The sequence below is a fragment of the Equus caballus genome, chromosome 6 (genome assembly GCF_041296265.1).
Source record: "Equus caballus isolate H_3958 breed thoroughbred chromosome 6, TB-T2T, whole genome shotgun sequence".
Taxonomy (NCBI): domain Eukaryota; kingdom Metazoa; phylum Chordata; class Mammalia; order Perissodactyla; family Equidae; genus Equus; species Equus caballus.
This window is the reverse complement of record NC_091689.1, coordinates 23,554,021-23,566,271: the sequence shown is the minus strand read 5'-3', so window position 1 is coordinate 23,566,271 and position 12,251 is coordinate 23,554,021. Positions and strand designations below refer to the sequence as shown.

At 45.9% G+C, this 12,251-nt stretch overlaps 1 protein-coding gene across 3 annotated transcripts in view; it reads left to right on the top strand.

Annotated features, from left to right (window-relative positions):
• The window catches only part of COL6A3 (collagen type VI alpha 3 chain), an 83,732-nt gene that overhangs the window by 56,773 nt on the left and 14,708 nt on the right, over positions 1-12,251 (top strand). For 2 of the 3 annotated variants that reach the window (XR_011439575.1, XR_011439574.1), the window contains 12 exons: positions 984-1,046; positions 1,957-2,019; positions 3,304-3,354; positions 3,551-3,586; positions 4,039-4,101; positions 5,168-5,230; positions 6,505-6,537; positions 6,623-6,670; positions 6,870-7,363; positions 8,905-9,001; positions 9,582-10,280; positions 11,609-11,711. Coding sequence is in view for 1 of the 3 variants with exons in the window: in XM_014740385.3 (XP_014595871.3) it covers positions 984-1,046; positions 1,957-2,019; positions 3,304-3,354; positions 3,551-3,586; positions 4,039-4,101; positions 5,168-5,230; positions 6,505-6,537; positions 6,623-6,659; positions 6,762-6,773; positions 6,870-7,363; positions 8,905-9,001; positions 9,582-10,280; positions 11,609-11,711 (1,814 nt within the window). In the remaining 2 variants the exon portion in view is untranslated. Of the gene's footprint in view, positions 1-983; positions 1,047-1,956; positions 2,020-3,303; positions 3,355-3,550; positions 3,587-4,038; positions 4,102-5,167; positions 5,231-6,504; positions 6,538-6,622; positions 6,671-6,761; positions 6,774-6,869; positions 7,364-8,904; positions 9,002-9,581; positions 10,281-11,608; positions 11,712-12,251 lie in introns of all 3 variants that reach the window. The other variant, XM_014740385.3, reaches the window with a different exon arrangement.

The following is a 12,251-nucleotide window of genomic DNA, read 5'->3' as shown; positions in this document are numbered from 1 at the left end:
TCGGAGGCCTTAGGATGGAGCCGCATAAAGTCTAACTAAATCTGCCAGCGTTCTCAGAGTTTGCTGCATTGTCTCGTATTCAGCTGCTGGAGATTGCTCTCGCAGTTCAGGGTTTTGTGTAAGGAGTTCCCCATCCTCAGGTCTGACACAGAAGATGTTCCCTAAACTTGCTGTGACTATAAACATCAAGATCCATCTTGGCTGTTAGCTATGAGCAGAAACATGTCCTAGCTGAGCTGTGACCAGATGCCGTGTCCCTTGTATCTGACATGATATTGAGGGAGCTGTCCTATCACTTATTACAGAAAATAATAAGGGTGAAAAAACTGGCAGTGAACTGGCCTGTTGCTACATAAATATGCAAAAATGTTTGACAGTGCTTAGAAAGTCCTTCCCTGGTTTGAAATCTGATAAATACTATTTTTAAAGATTTTGTATGTGTGTTTTTTTTTTAACATTTACTTAAGCCCTGATTAGTCAAGAATTTAAGATGGTTCAGGGCTGAGGTGAAGCTTTTCAAATACCTTAAAATGACAAGTAGCGGCCACTATCTGGTTTTTGCCGTGAGTGTTAGGGTCACTTCTGGGCCCTGGAGGTTGCGCCGCATTTTAAGAGCTATGTTCCCTCAGTGAATAAGTGTGTACAGCTCCTACCTGTAAAACCAGGTGCTCATGGTGGAGGCATGGAAAGGGCGAGGAGGTAAAGCCACATAAAATCTTGGTGTTTGTCCTCTAGTCTGGAACTTAGGAGATGTCCATTAGTTATTGCAATGTGCATGTGTTTGTGAAAACTTGCTGAGCAGTCACACTAATATTTTAGATTTGCACAGCTGTCTGCATGCATGTGTGCATTTGGGTGTCCAGCGTCATGCGTGGCACTGAGTGTGGCGGGCTCTGACCTCCACACCAGGGAGAGGCGGGGTGCAGACGCTACGGTTTGGAGGGTCAATATTTCACTGACACCCTTCTCTCCTCACGCTCCAGGGAAGCGGAGGTGCTGTGGGCGTCCCTGGAGAACGCGGCCGAACTGGTCCCTTGGGAAGAAAGGTTAGTCTTGACAAAGGTAGAGCTTGTTTCCAGAAGCCAGGGCCCCACCGGACCCTACGTCGCTGCTCCCTCATTTGTCAGTCTGTCCGGCTGCTTAGTTTGTACACCTCTTCTCGCTTCTGGTGTTTCCCATCTCAGCCTCTCCTGTTGATAACTGCCTTGGCCAGTGGGATCAGCAGCCCTGCCTGCAGGGAACACACGGCTGTGCTTAGTGGGTTGGCTTTCTTGCAGCCAGAACTGCCAGCAGCTGGTGGATTATCTGATCTGTTCATGCCTCGGTGGGTGATGATAGAGCCACTAGCGGCCTCAGAGCCATTTGAGTGGATCAGGGCATTGAGCACAGCTTCAGCATGCACTGAGCGCACATTCTCTCAGCAGCGGCAGTGAGCACAGCAGCTCTGCCAGCTAGTCTACGGGCCCAGACCCCGACTATTCGGGATAACAGCAGCTTGTTACGTGAAGGCTGCCTGAGAACCTGCTTTCTGTCAGCCTTGAGAAAAACTGCTATTCATCATAACCAGTCTGAAAGGGCAGCATTTTCTCAGGAAAAGAAAGGCATTCATGTGAATCCAGAACTGTCTCGATGCCTCTGGTTGGATTTCCCTGCTGAGTTCAATGCCCACTGACTTTCATGGCTTCTTCCCCGTCTCTCTCTCTCTCTTCTCCATCAGCATATCCCCACGCCGTGCTGATGAAAGTAACAAACGCAAGCCTTCTTGGATTCTTTTCCAGGCCACCACACGTGAATGTTGCAATTTAAAAAATCACTTTTAGTAAAATCTAAAAGGTGAAGGGAGTGGCTTGCAGCAAGAATACCAGTGACACCACCTGCAACAAAGGCAGATCTTGGAATCACGTTTCAAATCAGCCCCAGACCCACAGGTGTCTCACTCTTGTTTCTCCTGTCTAGGGCGAGCCTGGAGAGCCGGGAGCGAAGGGAGGACTCGGGCCCCGGGGCCCCCGTGGGGAAACGGTAAGATCAAGATGCGCTCGGGGCCCAGGCTGCCACGACTCTTGGCTGAAATGTTTAAGAAGCGGGAGATGGGACCTCAACCTGCACCAGCTTTGTCACTGCAACTTGAGTTGGTTCCAGATACGGACAACTTGATAGTTGCTTCTTATATTATTGGGGATATGATTGAAAATCGTGAACCTGCCCCTTATAAACAGTAAATAAGTTTCAAAATAAAAAGTTTCCTTTGAATGAGACATCCTAGCAATAGAAATTATCACTTCGATAATTCATTTTAAAAAATTTATTTAAAAACACTCTAACTGCTCTAACAGTAATTTTTTAATATACATTTCTATACAGGAAAAAGAAATCTACAGTACGTTGGGAATTTTTCTAAAATGAGTCATTATACCTAAAAACAATATAAATGGACCAGGTTGATCTGAATGTTATAATCCCAAAGCTTGAAAATATTTTTCTTGTGTTTGTAATTTCTCTGGAGCTAGTTTAAAAATCCATTTTTATGGTCCTTGGTCTCCCAAGCAGAGGGGGAAAAATCAGACTTTAAAATCTACTCAAACCATCGAACGACAGCTCTTCCTGATTCTGTTTCCATAAATTTGGGGGTAACAGCTCTTTAGCTGTTGATGTATGTTTAAAACTGTAAATTAACTAAGGAGCATGTTCTGTGCATGTTTTAGAGATATTAATGTATATGTCATATAAGGTCTTCTGATGCTTTTGAAATAATTAATAGGATCCAGTTGTAAGAGACCCCATGAGAGAGCGATAGGGGTGGTTCTGAGAGTAGAGGGAGGTGGGTGTTTGGAAGGAACCTAGAGGCATGACCTGGAAGGAAAGGAAGCGGCATGGGGGAGAGGGGGGTAAGTTGTGAACACAGGAGGCTCAGGAGGGTATCAGAGGTTGAGACCTGTGTTCTTGCTTTGAAGTAGAATCTAAGACTCATAGACGCATAGAGTCAAGGTGGCCTTTAAGAGTCCTCTCAACTCTAGGATCCCATGGTTCCGTGAGTCTTTGATGCTACATTCGAACAGCACCTTTACCAATAGCTATTAGTTCTTTACGTTGGTTATCCACAGCACCATCTTTCTGAAGTAGTCCTTTATGCCCATCCACCTACAGACATGGAGGATGGGGCAGGAGTAGGAACCCTTCCTTGATCTGTACCTTCATCTGGGAACATTTCAAGGACTCAAGGATGCCCTGCTCAGGGTTTAGACAGAGACGATTTTGATGTGCCTGACACAGGAACCTACAGTAACACGATGTTTCCACTCTTAGGGAGATGACGGGCGAGACGGAGTTGGCAGTGAAGGACAAAAAGGCAAAAAAGTGCGTATCCGCAAAGATTCTTGAACTTCTGACACATTATATTTTTAAAGGATTGTCTCTCAAAATTTAATTTTAGTAGAGGAAAGTTTTCTCTTTTGACGACTTTATGGATATATTTTTTTCTGCTCAAGAATAACTTATTTTAAATGAATTTAAATTGGGACCAAATATTGAGTCATTTGTTTACTTTTTATAGGGAGAAAGAGGATTCCCTGGATACCCAGGTCCAAAGGTAAGTATTCCCCTAGTGGTAAAGCATCACCATTGTTTTAGGATGAGTCTGATATGTCCATGGACTGAAAATCACAATATCTCAGTTCTAGTCTTGGATCAGACACTTACTAAGTGAGTGATCCTGGAAAAGGCCCCGCCATCTCCAAGATACTCCCTCATCTATCAAATGGAGATGATATGCACTTGTCGTGGTGTTTGCCAGGATTAAATGAAACAGCCCTGCAATAAAATACTCCTTAAACCTAGCAATGATGTGATTGATAGGATATTATCATTGCGGGTTCAGTAAGCTAAGGCTGCAGATGCCACAGCTGCAGTAGGAATCCAGCGGAAGAGTCACTCAAAGTCAGCCATTTGGCTGTCCTGGGAAGTGGGGTCCACAACCCAGAGACCCTCAGGCAGGCCTTCCGCTCCAGAGCTTAATGTGCTGCTTCCTGGCTCTCTTCCCAGGGTACCCGTGGTGAGCCAGGGACAGACGGAACACTAGGACCCAAAGGCGTCAGAGGCCGAAGGGTGAGTTCCCTGCACCTTGGCTGCAGGTGAAGAATGAGCACGTGTGCAGCAGCGTGGTTAACATGGAGGCCTCCATTGCTTCTTTGAAAATTATCCTTTCTCACCTGGAACCTGGCTGGTGAAAGAATGGGGTGGAAGAAAAGGGATCCTAAGCCCTAGGGTTGACGTCCTCAGGACTCCCTGTGGTTGTATCTGTGCTGTTCTCCTTTGGCCATGGTCCCCTTATAGGGAAGCCCTCAGATCCCTTTCTCTAACACATCTTAAGTGTCGCTAGCCCACGGTCCACTCCCAGTATAGCACCAGGGGAACTCAAGTCTCGGAATGAGTGATGTGGCAAGGCTGTGCAGTCACATTCGGTCATGCCCACCGGACAGTGAGGCTACAGGATTTCAGGAGGTACGGGAAGTGCTTACAAAGCTTCCAGGCTCAGAGGTGAGCCAGGCCGAGAACACGTGCATCCCCACCTCCCCACCATGATAAGACTCCTCTTCCTTAAGCTCCTTTTGGTTTTGGATTACTCTCTTCAGTGGATGTCTACTCATCCTCTTAAGATTGTACTGAGTCGTGAATTAGCAAATTGAGGTCTAGACACAGGTAAAAGTTCCTAAGTTATTTTTAGCTTAAAATGTAGTTGAAATCATTATAATTATCCTGTTAATTTGCTCAGTGAGGGCCCGTCAAACTAGATTGTTTACTGCTCAAGGTAGAGTTTTAAAATATTGGATTGGTTAGCTACACAATTGGATCGTGTAGTGATCTAATTAATTGTCAGTTACTGATTTCCTGTGCATCCATGGAGAGTCTTATCAACGGTTCTTGGGTAAACATCTGTCTTACCTTTACCGGCCAGAGAACACAATTGTGGTGAGATGCACATCAATTTTGTTAAGGCCACTTGTCCCTACACTTGAATTTTGGAGACCCTTAAGCTCTTTTAAAGTGAGAGATTTCTCATGGTGATGGGGGATGCTGAACGACGCCACTGTCACCACCCCTTCCAACTGCAGGTGTTGAGAATTTTCCGTCTTCTGCCACAGTTGAGCAATGTTTGTTCTGGCCCTTCTAGGGAGACTCAGGACCTCCAGGGGCAGCTGGACAGAAGGGAGACCCTGGTTACCCGGGACCATCTGTAAGTACCTACCTAGTTCCAATTGAGCCACGCAGGGGCTGGATGCCTTACATGTGGTCCTTGAAAACTTTCTACCATCTCCTTTTTTCTCGAAGGTGGTGTGCTGCAATTTTGTTGTTATTGTTTTCTGTTTTCATTTTTTTAAACCACTTTCCTCTGATACCACAATGGAGAAAAGAGCTTTTAAGTTTTAGAGTTGTAAGAAATTTTAAAAAGAAGTTTCACGTGGAACTCTGTAGTCTATGGTGTGTCGTAATTTGCCTTTTCAATTTCTTCATGTGAGTTTGAGGTTTATGTAGAAGACAAAAAAGAGAGAAAATTTTTAACACCTCTTGATTGCATCTTGTAGAATAGTGTAATTATGTCAAACCTCAATCTGGGGAATGCTTCTGTTGGTCTATAAAATCCCCAGGGAGCCCTCGATTTCATGGTTTACGACCCGCTAGCCAGGAGGGCATCCTGCTGCAGCCCTCCCATAAAATCTCTTCGTTCCTAACATCCTTGTTTCCTTATTTGAATTTCTCCCTGTAATGTCTCTTCACATTGAATTTAATGAGGTTCAAAGGAGAATGGAAAAGATAATTAAGGAAACGGAAAATCACTCCCAGAAGGAGAGGTGAGGGATTAGCCTGGTGGGACTCGGGAGAAGAAGGCTGAGTCACGTGATTGTTGCCTTTAAAGAATGAAGCACTTAATGGGAGAAAGTTAAGCCAGTTACTGCAGATGAAGAGCAGACAGAAACAGTTTTAGGGAAACACACCTGACTGGCCCACGGGGCGACTGCTTGACCATCAGGCGGCCACATATTGGGATGAGAGGCTGAAGGCCACCGTGGGTCTATCTCTGGGGCTCCTCAGGAATTGAATCCAGCCAGGATGCTTCAGACCTGGAGCTGACGGGGTTAGCTGTGTGACTCCTCACTGTCCCTTCTGTGAACAGGTTATATCAAGCTGGCCGTTGAAAGGAAGCTCTTCTCTAGGGAGACATGGCGTTGAGCTTCAAGCTGAAATGTGTGACTTATGTGGATTTGTAATAAGCTTCCTGGGGCAGAGTTATTTACCTTGCAGGGGAAAGACACACTGTTATCCTCCAAGTCTTTTCTCTTTTGCTCTTTGAGCCTAAAATACTTGATAGGGAGAGCCTGAAAATGATCAAGGCCAGCCGAGGTCCCCTTTTGCTTCCTCTGTCATGTTTCTAGAGCCAAGGACTGTCCCTTTATGTTCCACATCCCGCCTGTCTGTGGTGCTTCTCACACCCCCGTCCTTGTTTTACAGGGTCTCAAAGGCAACAGAGGCGACTCGATCGATGTAAGTTGCATGTGTGCAGCAGGAACCCTTGCCCTGTAAGCCTTCTGTCTGCTCCCCTTACATCCTCCTTCCTTTCCTTTTACAGCAATGTGCCCTTGTCCAAAGCATCAAAGATAAATGTCGTAAGTACACGGTTTTCTGCCGTCTATGACCTTCACATTTTTACGTCTGAAATTCTCACGTGGCAGACAGGTCTTTCACGCTTCTCTTTGTTTCTTTTATAGCTTGCTGCTATGGTAAGTTGATTTCAGCAGTTTCGCTTTCTTCTGAAGAAAGAAGACTCCTTTGCCAGTAAGTAAAGTTTGTCTTTGAAAACCCACCACTTCCCACAGGACCCCTGGAATGCCCCGTCTTCCCGACGGAACTGGCCTTTGCCTTAGACACCTCTGAGGGGGTCACCCAAGACACGTTCAGCCTGATGAGGGATGTGCTCTTGAGTGTCGTGGGCGACTTGACCATTGCTGAGAGTAACTGTCCTCGGGGGGCCCGCGTGGCTGTGGTCACCTATAACAATGAGGTGACCACGGAGATCCGGTTTGCTGACTCCAAGAAGAAGTCCGTCCTCCTGGAGAGGATTAAGAACCTGCAGCTGTCTCTGACGTCCAAGCAACCGAGTCTGGAAACCGCCATGTCATTCGTGGCCAGAAACACGTTTAAGCGAGTGCGGAACGGATTCCTGATGAGGAAGGTGGCCATTTTCTTCAGCGATAAACCCACGAGGGCGTCCCCACAGCTCAGAGAGGCTGTGCTGAAGCTTTCAGATGCGGGCATCACGCCGTTGTTCCTCACGAGACAGGCGGACCCACAACTGGTCAACGCTTTGCAGGTCTGTGCTTTACGGGGTTTGTTGATATCTCCTCCTCTTTTTCTTGGGCTCTGAGAAGGTTCCCAGGCACATCTGTGCCCTCCCTGATGGATTCATGCCCCATCGTTTCTAAAAGGTCCTAGATGAGGCTGGTGGGACTGAGAACTTCTCTAGTGAGATTTCCAGAACAGCCTTATGGCTCTGGCATTAGATCGACTTATTCCCACCGCGTCCCTCCCCACATGTAGGAGGAGAATCTCCCAGGGCTGACCTAGGGGGCCTACAGTCTCCTAGTGAGGTCCTGCAAACATCTGTGACCCCACCTCTAGTCTGCACCGCTCTTCAAACCTTTCTTCAGCCAGGCTGGCCTCCAAGGGTCAGCCTATGCAGTGGCCAAGTGCTCCCTTGTCATCTGCTAACTAACTTGTTTAATTGTTATAATAATATATATAATAATTGATTAATGAATCAATTAATATTTACTCAGTGCCAATTTGGGTGGCACTTTTCAAGACGGGCGGATGATGGGCACGAAGGGAAAGAGCGAGACCGAGACCAACGGTGAAGCAGCCTTGGCTCTGGTTCTAACCCGCTCGCTTTCTAGTTTTAAGTCACTGAAAGTAACATGGTCATGTCCCCAAACCTCTCTGTGTCTTAGGTTTCTCACCTGTAAAAGATGAGGCAGGACTGAGATGGTCTTTAATGTCTTTCCTTCCAAACTGGATGTTCTATGGTTTTCTTACTGCTTATGTCAGCAAGCGATGGCTGGGTCATTGCTGCCATCTCTCACGGTTTATTCTGCCAAACCACAGGACAGCTTGAGTATGGGGTACTGGGCTTGGGAATCCAGCATGGGCACTCTTCGGAGTGTACACTCTTCGGAGGAGATGACTGACATCCCTCTTCCCTCGTGTGGGCTGAGTGACCCAGAACCATGCATGTTTCTGAGCGGCATAGTTTCAGGACGTTCAAAAAGTCAACTATTCATTCACTAATTAAATTTAATATTCATTAAATGCATAATTAGTGATGGGGTGCCAGGTGCTATGATGGGAAGGACGTTTTGAATCTTCTAGAAGTGATTTCATTACTTGTTTTGTCATTAAGTCCATTTCTAGACCTGGGGGAGTGGAAAAGGGATGGAGCTAACTTTTGTTCATTGCTATTATTATGGCTGAAAATAAGGATAATATTTAGGTCCTGCTATTTGCTAAAGGTTATACCTTTTCACACATTACCTCATTTAATCCTCCAGATAACCCCTTTGGGAATTTACTATTATACCCATTTTGCGGCTGGGGAAACGGAACCCTGGAGAGGTTAAATAACTTTCCTTCAGGTCCAGCAGAAAGTGCAGGAGTGGGGTTCAAACTCCAGCTCATCTCATCGGAAGAAAAATTATGCTTTCCTATTAATGACTCCCCCTTCCAAAAAAACGAGACAATACTGCCTACTGGGAAATAGATTTTATTGATGTGACTCTAATTTGTTCCTCAATTACATTTTCAAGTAGTTCCTTATCACGGACACTCCTACCAAGCGTTTCCTTTTGTTTAAACCAGATCAATAACACAGCGGTGGGACACGCGCTCGTCCTGCCCGCTAGGAGTGACCTTGAGGACTTCCTGAAGAACGTCCTGACGTGTCACGTTTGCTTGGGTAAGGTGCTTCTGTAACAGGAAAATCTGTCCAGCAGCAATTGCAAGGCATGCTCCCCATTGAGGGACATTTGAGTGAATAATCACCGTTTGTATCAAGAGCTGGAGTTAATGAAGATTCATAAAGCCTTGTATGGACCAGTGTAAATATTACATAAGTAGTTTCTATATTCAAAGTGGACTCCCCCAAACAGAGCTTCTCTTTGATACGGATATGGTTAGTTTTATAGGTAGTAAAGGAGAAAGTGGGCTCTGCTTATGTTTTAACCTTGGAGTCTAGAATTTAATTATCTGGCCTTGTGACTTTCTAGAAGATACTTCTTCCAAGAATGGTCCTTTTGCTTTTCTTTTGTCTTTAAATGCAATGCCAGTGTATACTAACAAGGATGTTAGCCTACTTATGTGTTTCATCTAGAAACTGCTAAGTGGTGAGAACGGAAATCTGGCCACAATGATTCAGCACGATAGAAATGGGTTTCTATCTATGTGGCAATTTTAATTACCCCAGGCGCTCAGCAGATCGATGTGCACTGTCTCGCTAGGGGAGTCACAGAATGAGTGGGTACCATGCTTCTTTCTAGACATCTGCAACATCGACCCATCCTGTGGATTTGGCAGCTGGAGACCTTCCTTCAGGGACAGGAGAGCAGCGGGCAGCAATGCGGACCTCGACGTGGCTTTCATCTTGGACAGCTCCGAGTCCACCACTCCCTTCCAGTTCAATGAGATGAGAAAGTACGTAGGGTACCTGGTCAGACAGCTGGATGTGAGCCCGGACCCCAAGGCCTCCCAGCACTTTGCCAGAGTGGCACTTGTGCAGCATGCGCCCTATGAGTCGGTGGGGAACTCCAGTGTGCCGCCTGTGAAGGTGGAATTCTCCCTGACTGACTACGGCTCCAAGGAGAAGCTGGTGAACTTCCTCAGCAGCAGAATGATGCAGCTGCAGGGGACCAGGGCCCTGGGCAGCGCCATTGACTACACCATAGAGAACATCTTTGAAAGCGCACCCAACCCACGGGACCTGAAAATCGTGGTTCTGATGCTGACCGGGGAGGTGCAGAAGGAGCAGCTGGAGGAGGCCCAGAGAGTCATCTTGCAGGCCAAATGCAAGGGGTACTTCTTCGTGATTCTGGGCATTGGCAGGAAGGTGAATGTCAAGGAGGTGTACAGCTTTGCCAGCGAGCCAAACGATGTCTTCTTCAAACTAGTGGATAAGTCAACTGAGCTCAATGAGGAGCCTCTGATGCGCTTCGGGAGGCTGTTGCCATCCTTCGTCAGCAGTAAGTCCTGCATTGGATGGCATGGGCCCTGGCTGTGGCTTTCTGCCAGCCCACACCCTTGAGCTATCAGGGATGGGGGGCCATAGCATGGAAAAGACATCGTGTCCTGACATTGACTTGCTCATTCATTCGACAAATTTATATCAACACCTACCATGTCCCAGACACACTTTTAGGAGCCAGGTTGACAGTGAACACACAGACAGAAATCCCTGTCCTATTCGCTCATCTATTCAACCAAATTTGACTGGGCACCTCCCAGCCATAGACACTACATCTCTGAGAGTTTACAATCTAGGTGGACGAATGAGTCAAGTGCACATTTATTTATGCATGACATAATATGCTCGCAAATCATAGAAAAGTGTATCCTGATGGGGCATTGGGGAAGCTTCTAGAAGTATTGATCTGGGTTAGCCACAGCCCCATGTTTGGATAGCTCTGGGCCTTTGCTGCTATAGCTCCCCTCCCCAGAATGCTCTCCAACTCTCCTTTTGGCAGCAAATCCACATTCATCTTCAAAGCTTACCTCCAGCTGCCCCTGCTCACTGTGGATGCTCCCTGCTCCCTAGGCTTGCTCATTGTTAACCTGGATGCTGTACTTACTGCATCTATTACATGGCCCCTTGGTCATTCATTTATGTGTCTGTGGTCCCAGTATGGTCCTTGAGGAGGTGTGTCATTCACCACTGTGTTCCCAAGAGCCTGGCACAGTGCATGGCCAGAGTTGGCACAGGAAAGTGTCTAACAAGTGGGGGAGATTATAAAGTTTGAATAAACATGTATATACGAGGAGTTTAAGAGTTTGTTCAAGGCAAAGGTGAGGTCCAAGAAAACAGTACTGACATCTGTGAAGGTCTGTCCCCCAAAAATTTTAGGGAAAAAATGTGAAGCAAAGGTAAGCCATCAAGTTCACCCAGGGGCCATTGTCACTGCCTTCAGAAGATTAAAAACAAAAGTTCCTTAAACACAGCATCGAGAAAATATTAAAACTAATTTGGTGTTCAAGAGCTTAGATACTTGTTAAAACTCTGCTCTTGATTTTTCTCCTACTCTTGTCTTCCCGCTAATGTTGACTAATTACTATCTTTAAACTAATCATCCAAACATTGCCAAATAGAAGATATTGGCTTAAGATGTTTTATGGCTCAAGTACAATTATACTTAATGTTTAAAATCACTGGATTTATCTTGTCTGGAAGAATTAACTAATTCAATGAATGCTTATAGTTACCTACTATGTTATCCATTTAACTCCTTAGCAGATTAATTTTAATTTTCATGTGATTTGCATGTGCTTAAAATGTTTTTCCTCCATTTCTCTCTAGGTGAAAATGCTTTTTACTTGTCCCCAGATATCAGGAAACAGTGCGATTGGTTCCAAGGGGACCAACCATCAAAGAATCTTGTCAAATTTGCTCACAAACAAGTGTAAGTGATTATAATAATTGCCTCAAAAATTACAGCGCTCGAGGGGATTCAGAAGTCCTCCGACCAGTGCCTAACTTACAGGGTGAGGACATTGAAACCCAGAAAATGTGACTTCCCAAAGGTTGTGTGGGTCATTCTTTTTGAAGAATCTGCTGTATCTGTTAGCTATTGCTGCATAACAAATTGCTTGAAACTTAGTGGCTTAAAACAACAACTATTTATTTAATTTGCAATTCTGTGGGTTAGCGATTTTTGCTTGGGCTCAGCTGGGCAGTACTTCTGGCCTCTTCTGGGCTCTTATGTGTTTGTGGTCAGCTGCTTGGCAGCTATGGACTGGTAGTCTAGGATGGTCTCACTGGATGGTTCATCTCTGCTCCCTGTGGTCTGTCATTCTCCAGTAGGCAATTTTGGGTTTGCCTACAAGGTGACTGGGCAGGGTTCCATGAGAAAGGGAGAAGCGTGCGAGGCCTCTTGAGGCCTAAGCTAGAACTGGCACACTGTTACTTCTGCCACATTTTATTGGCTGAAGCATGTCCAAAG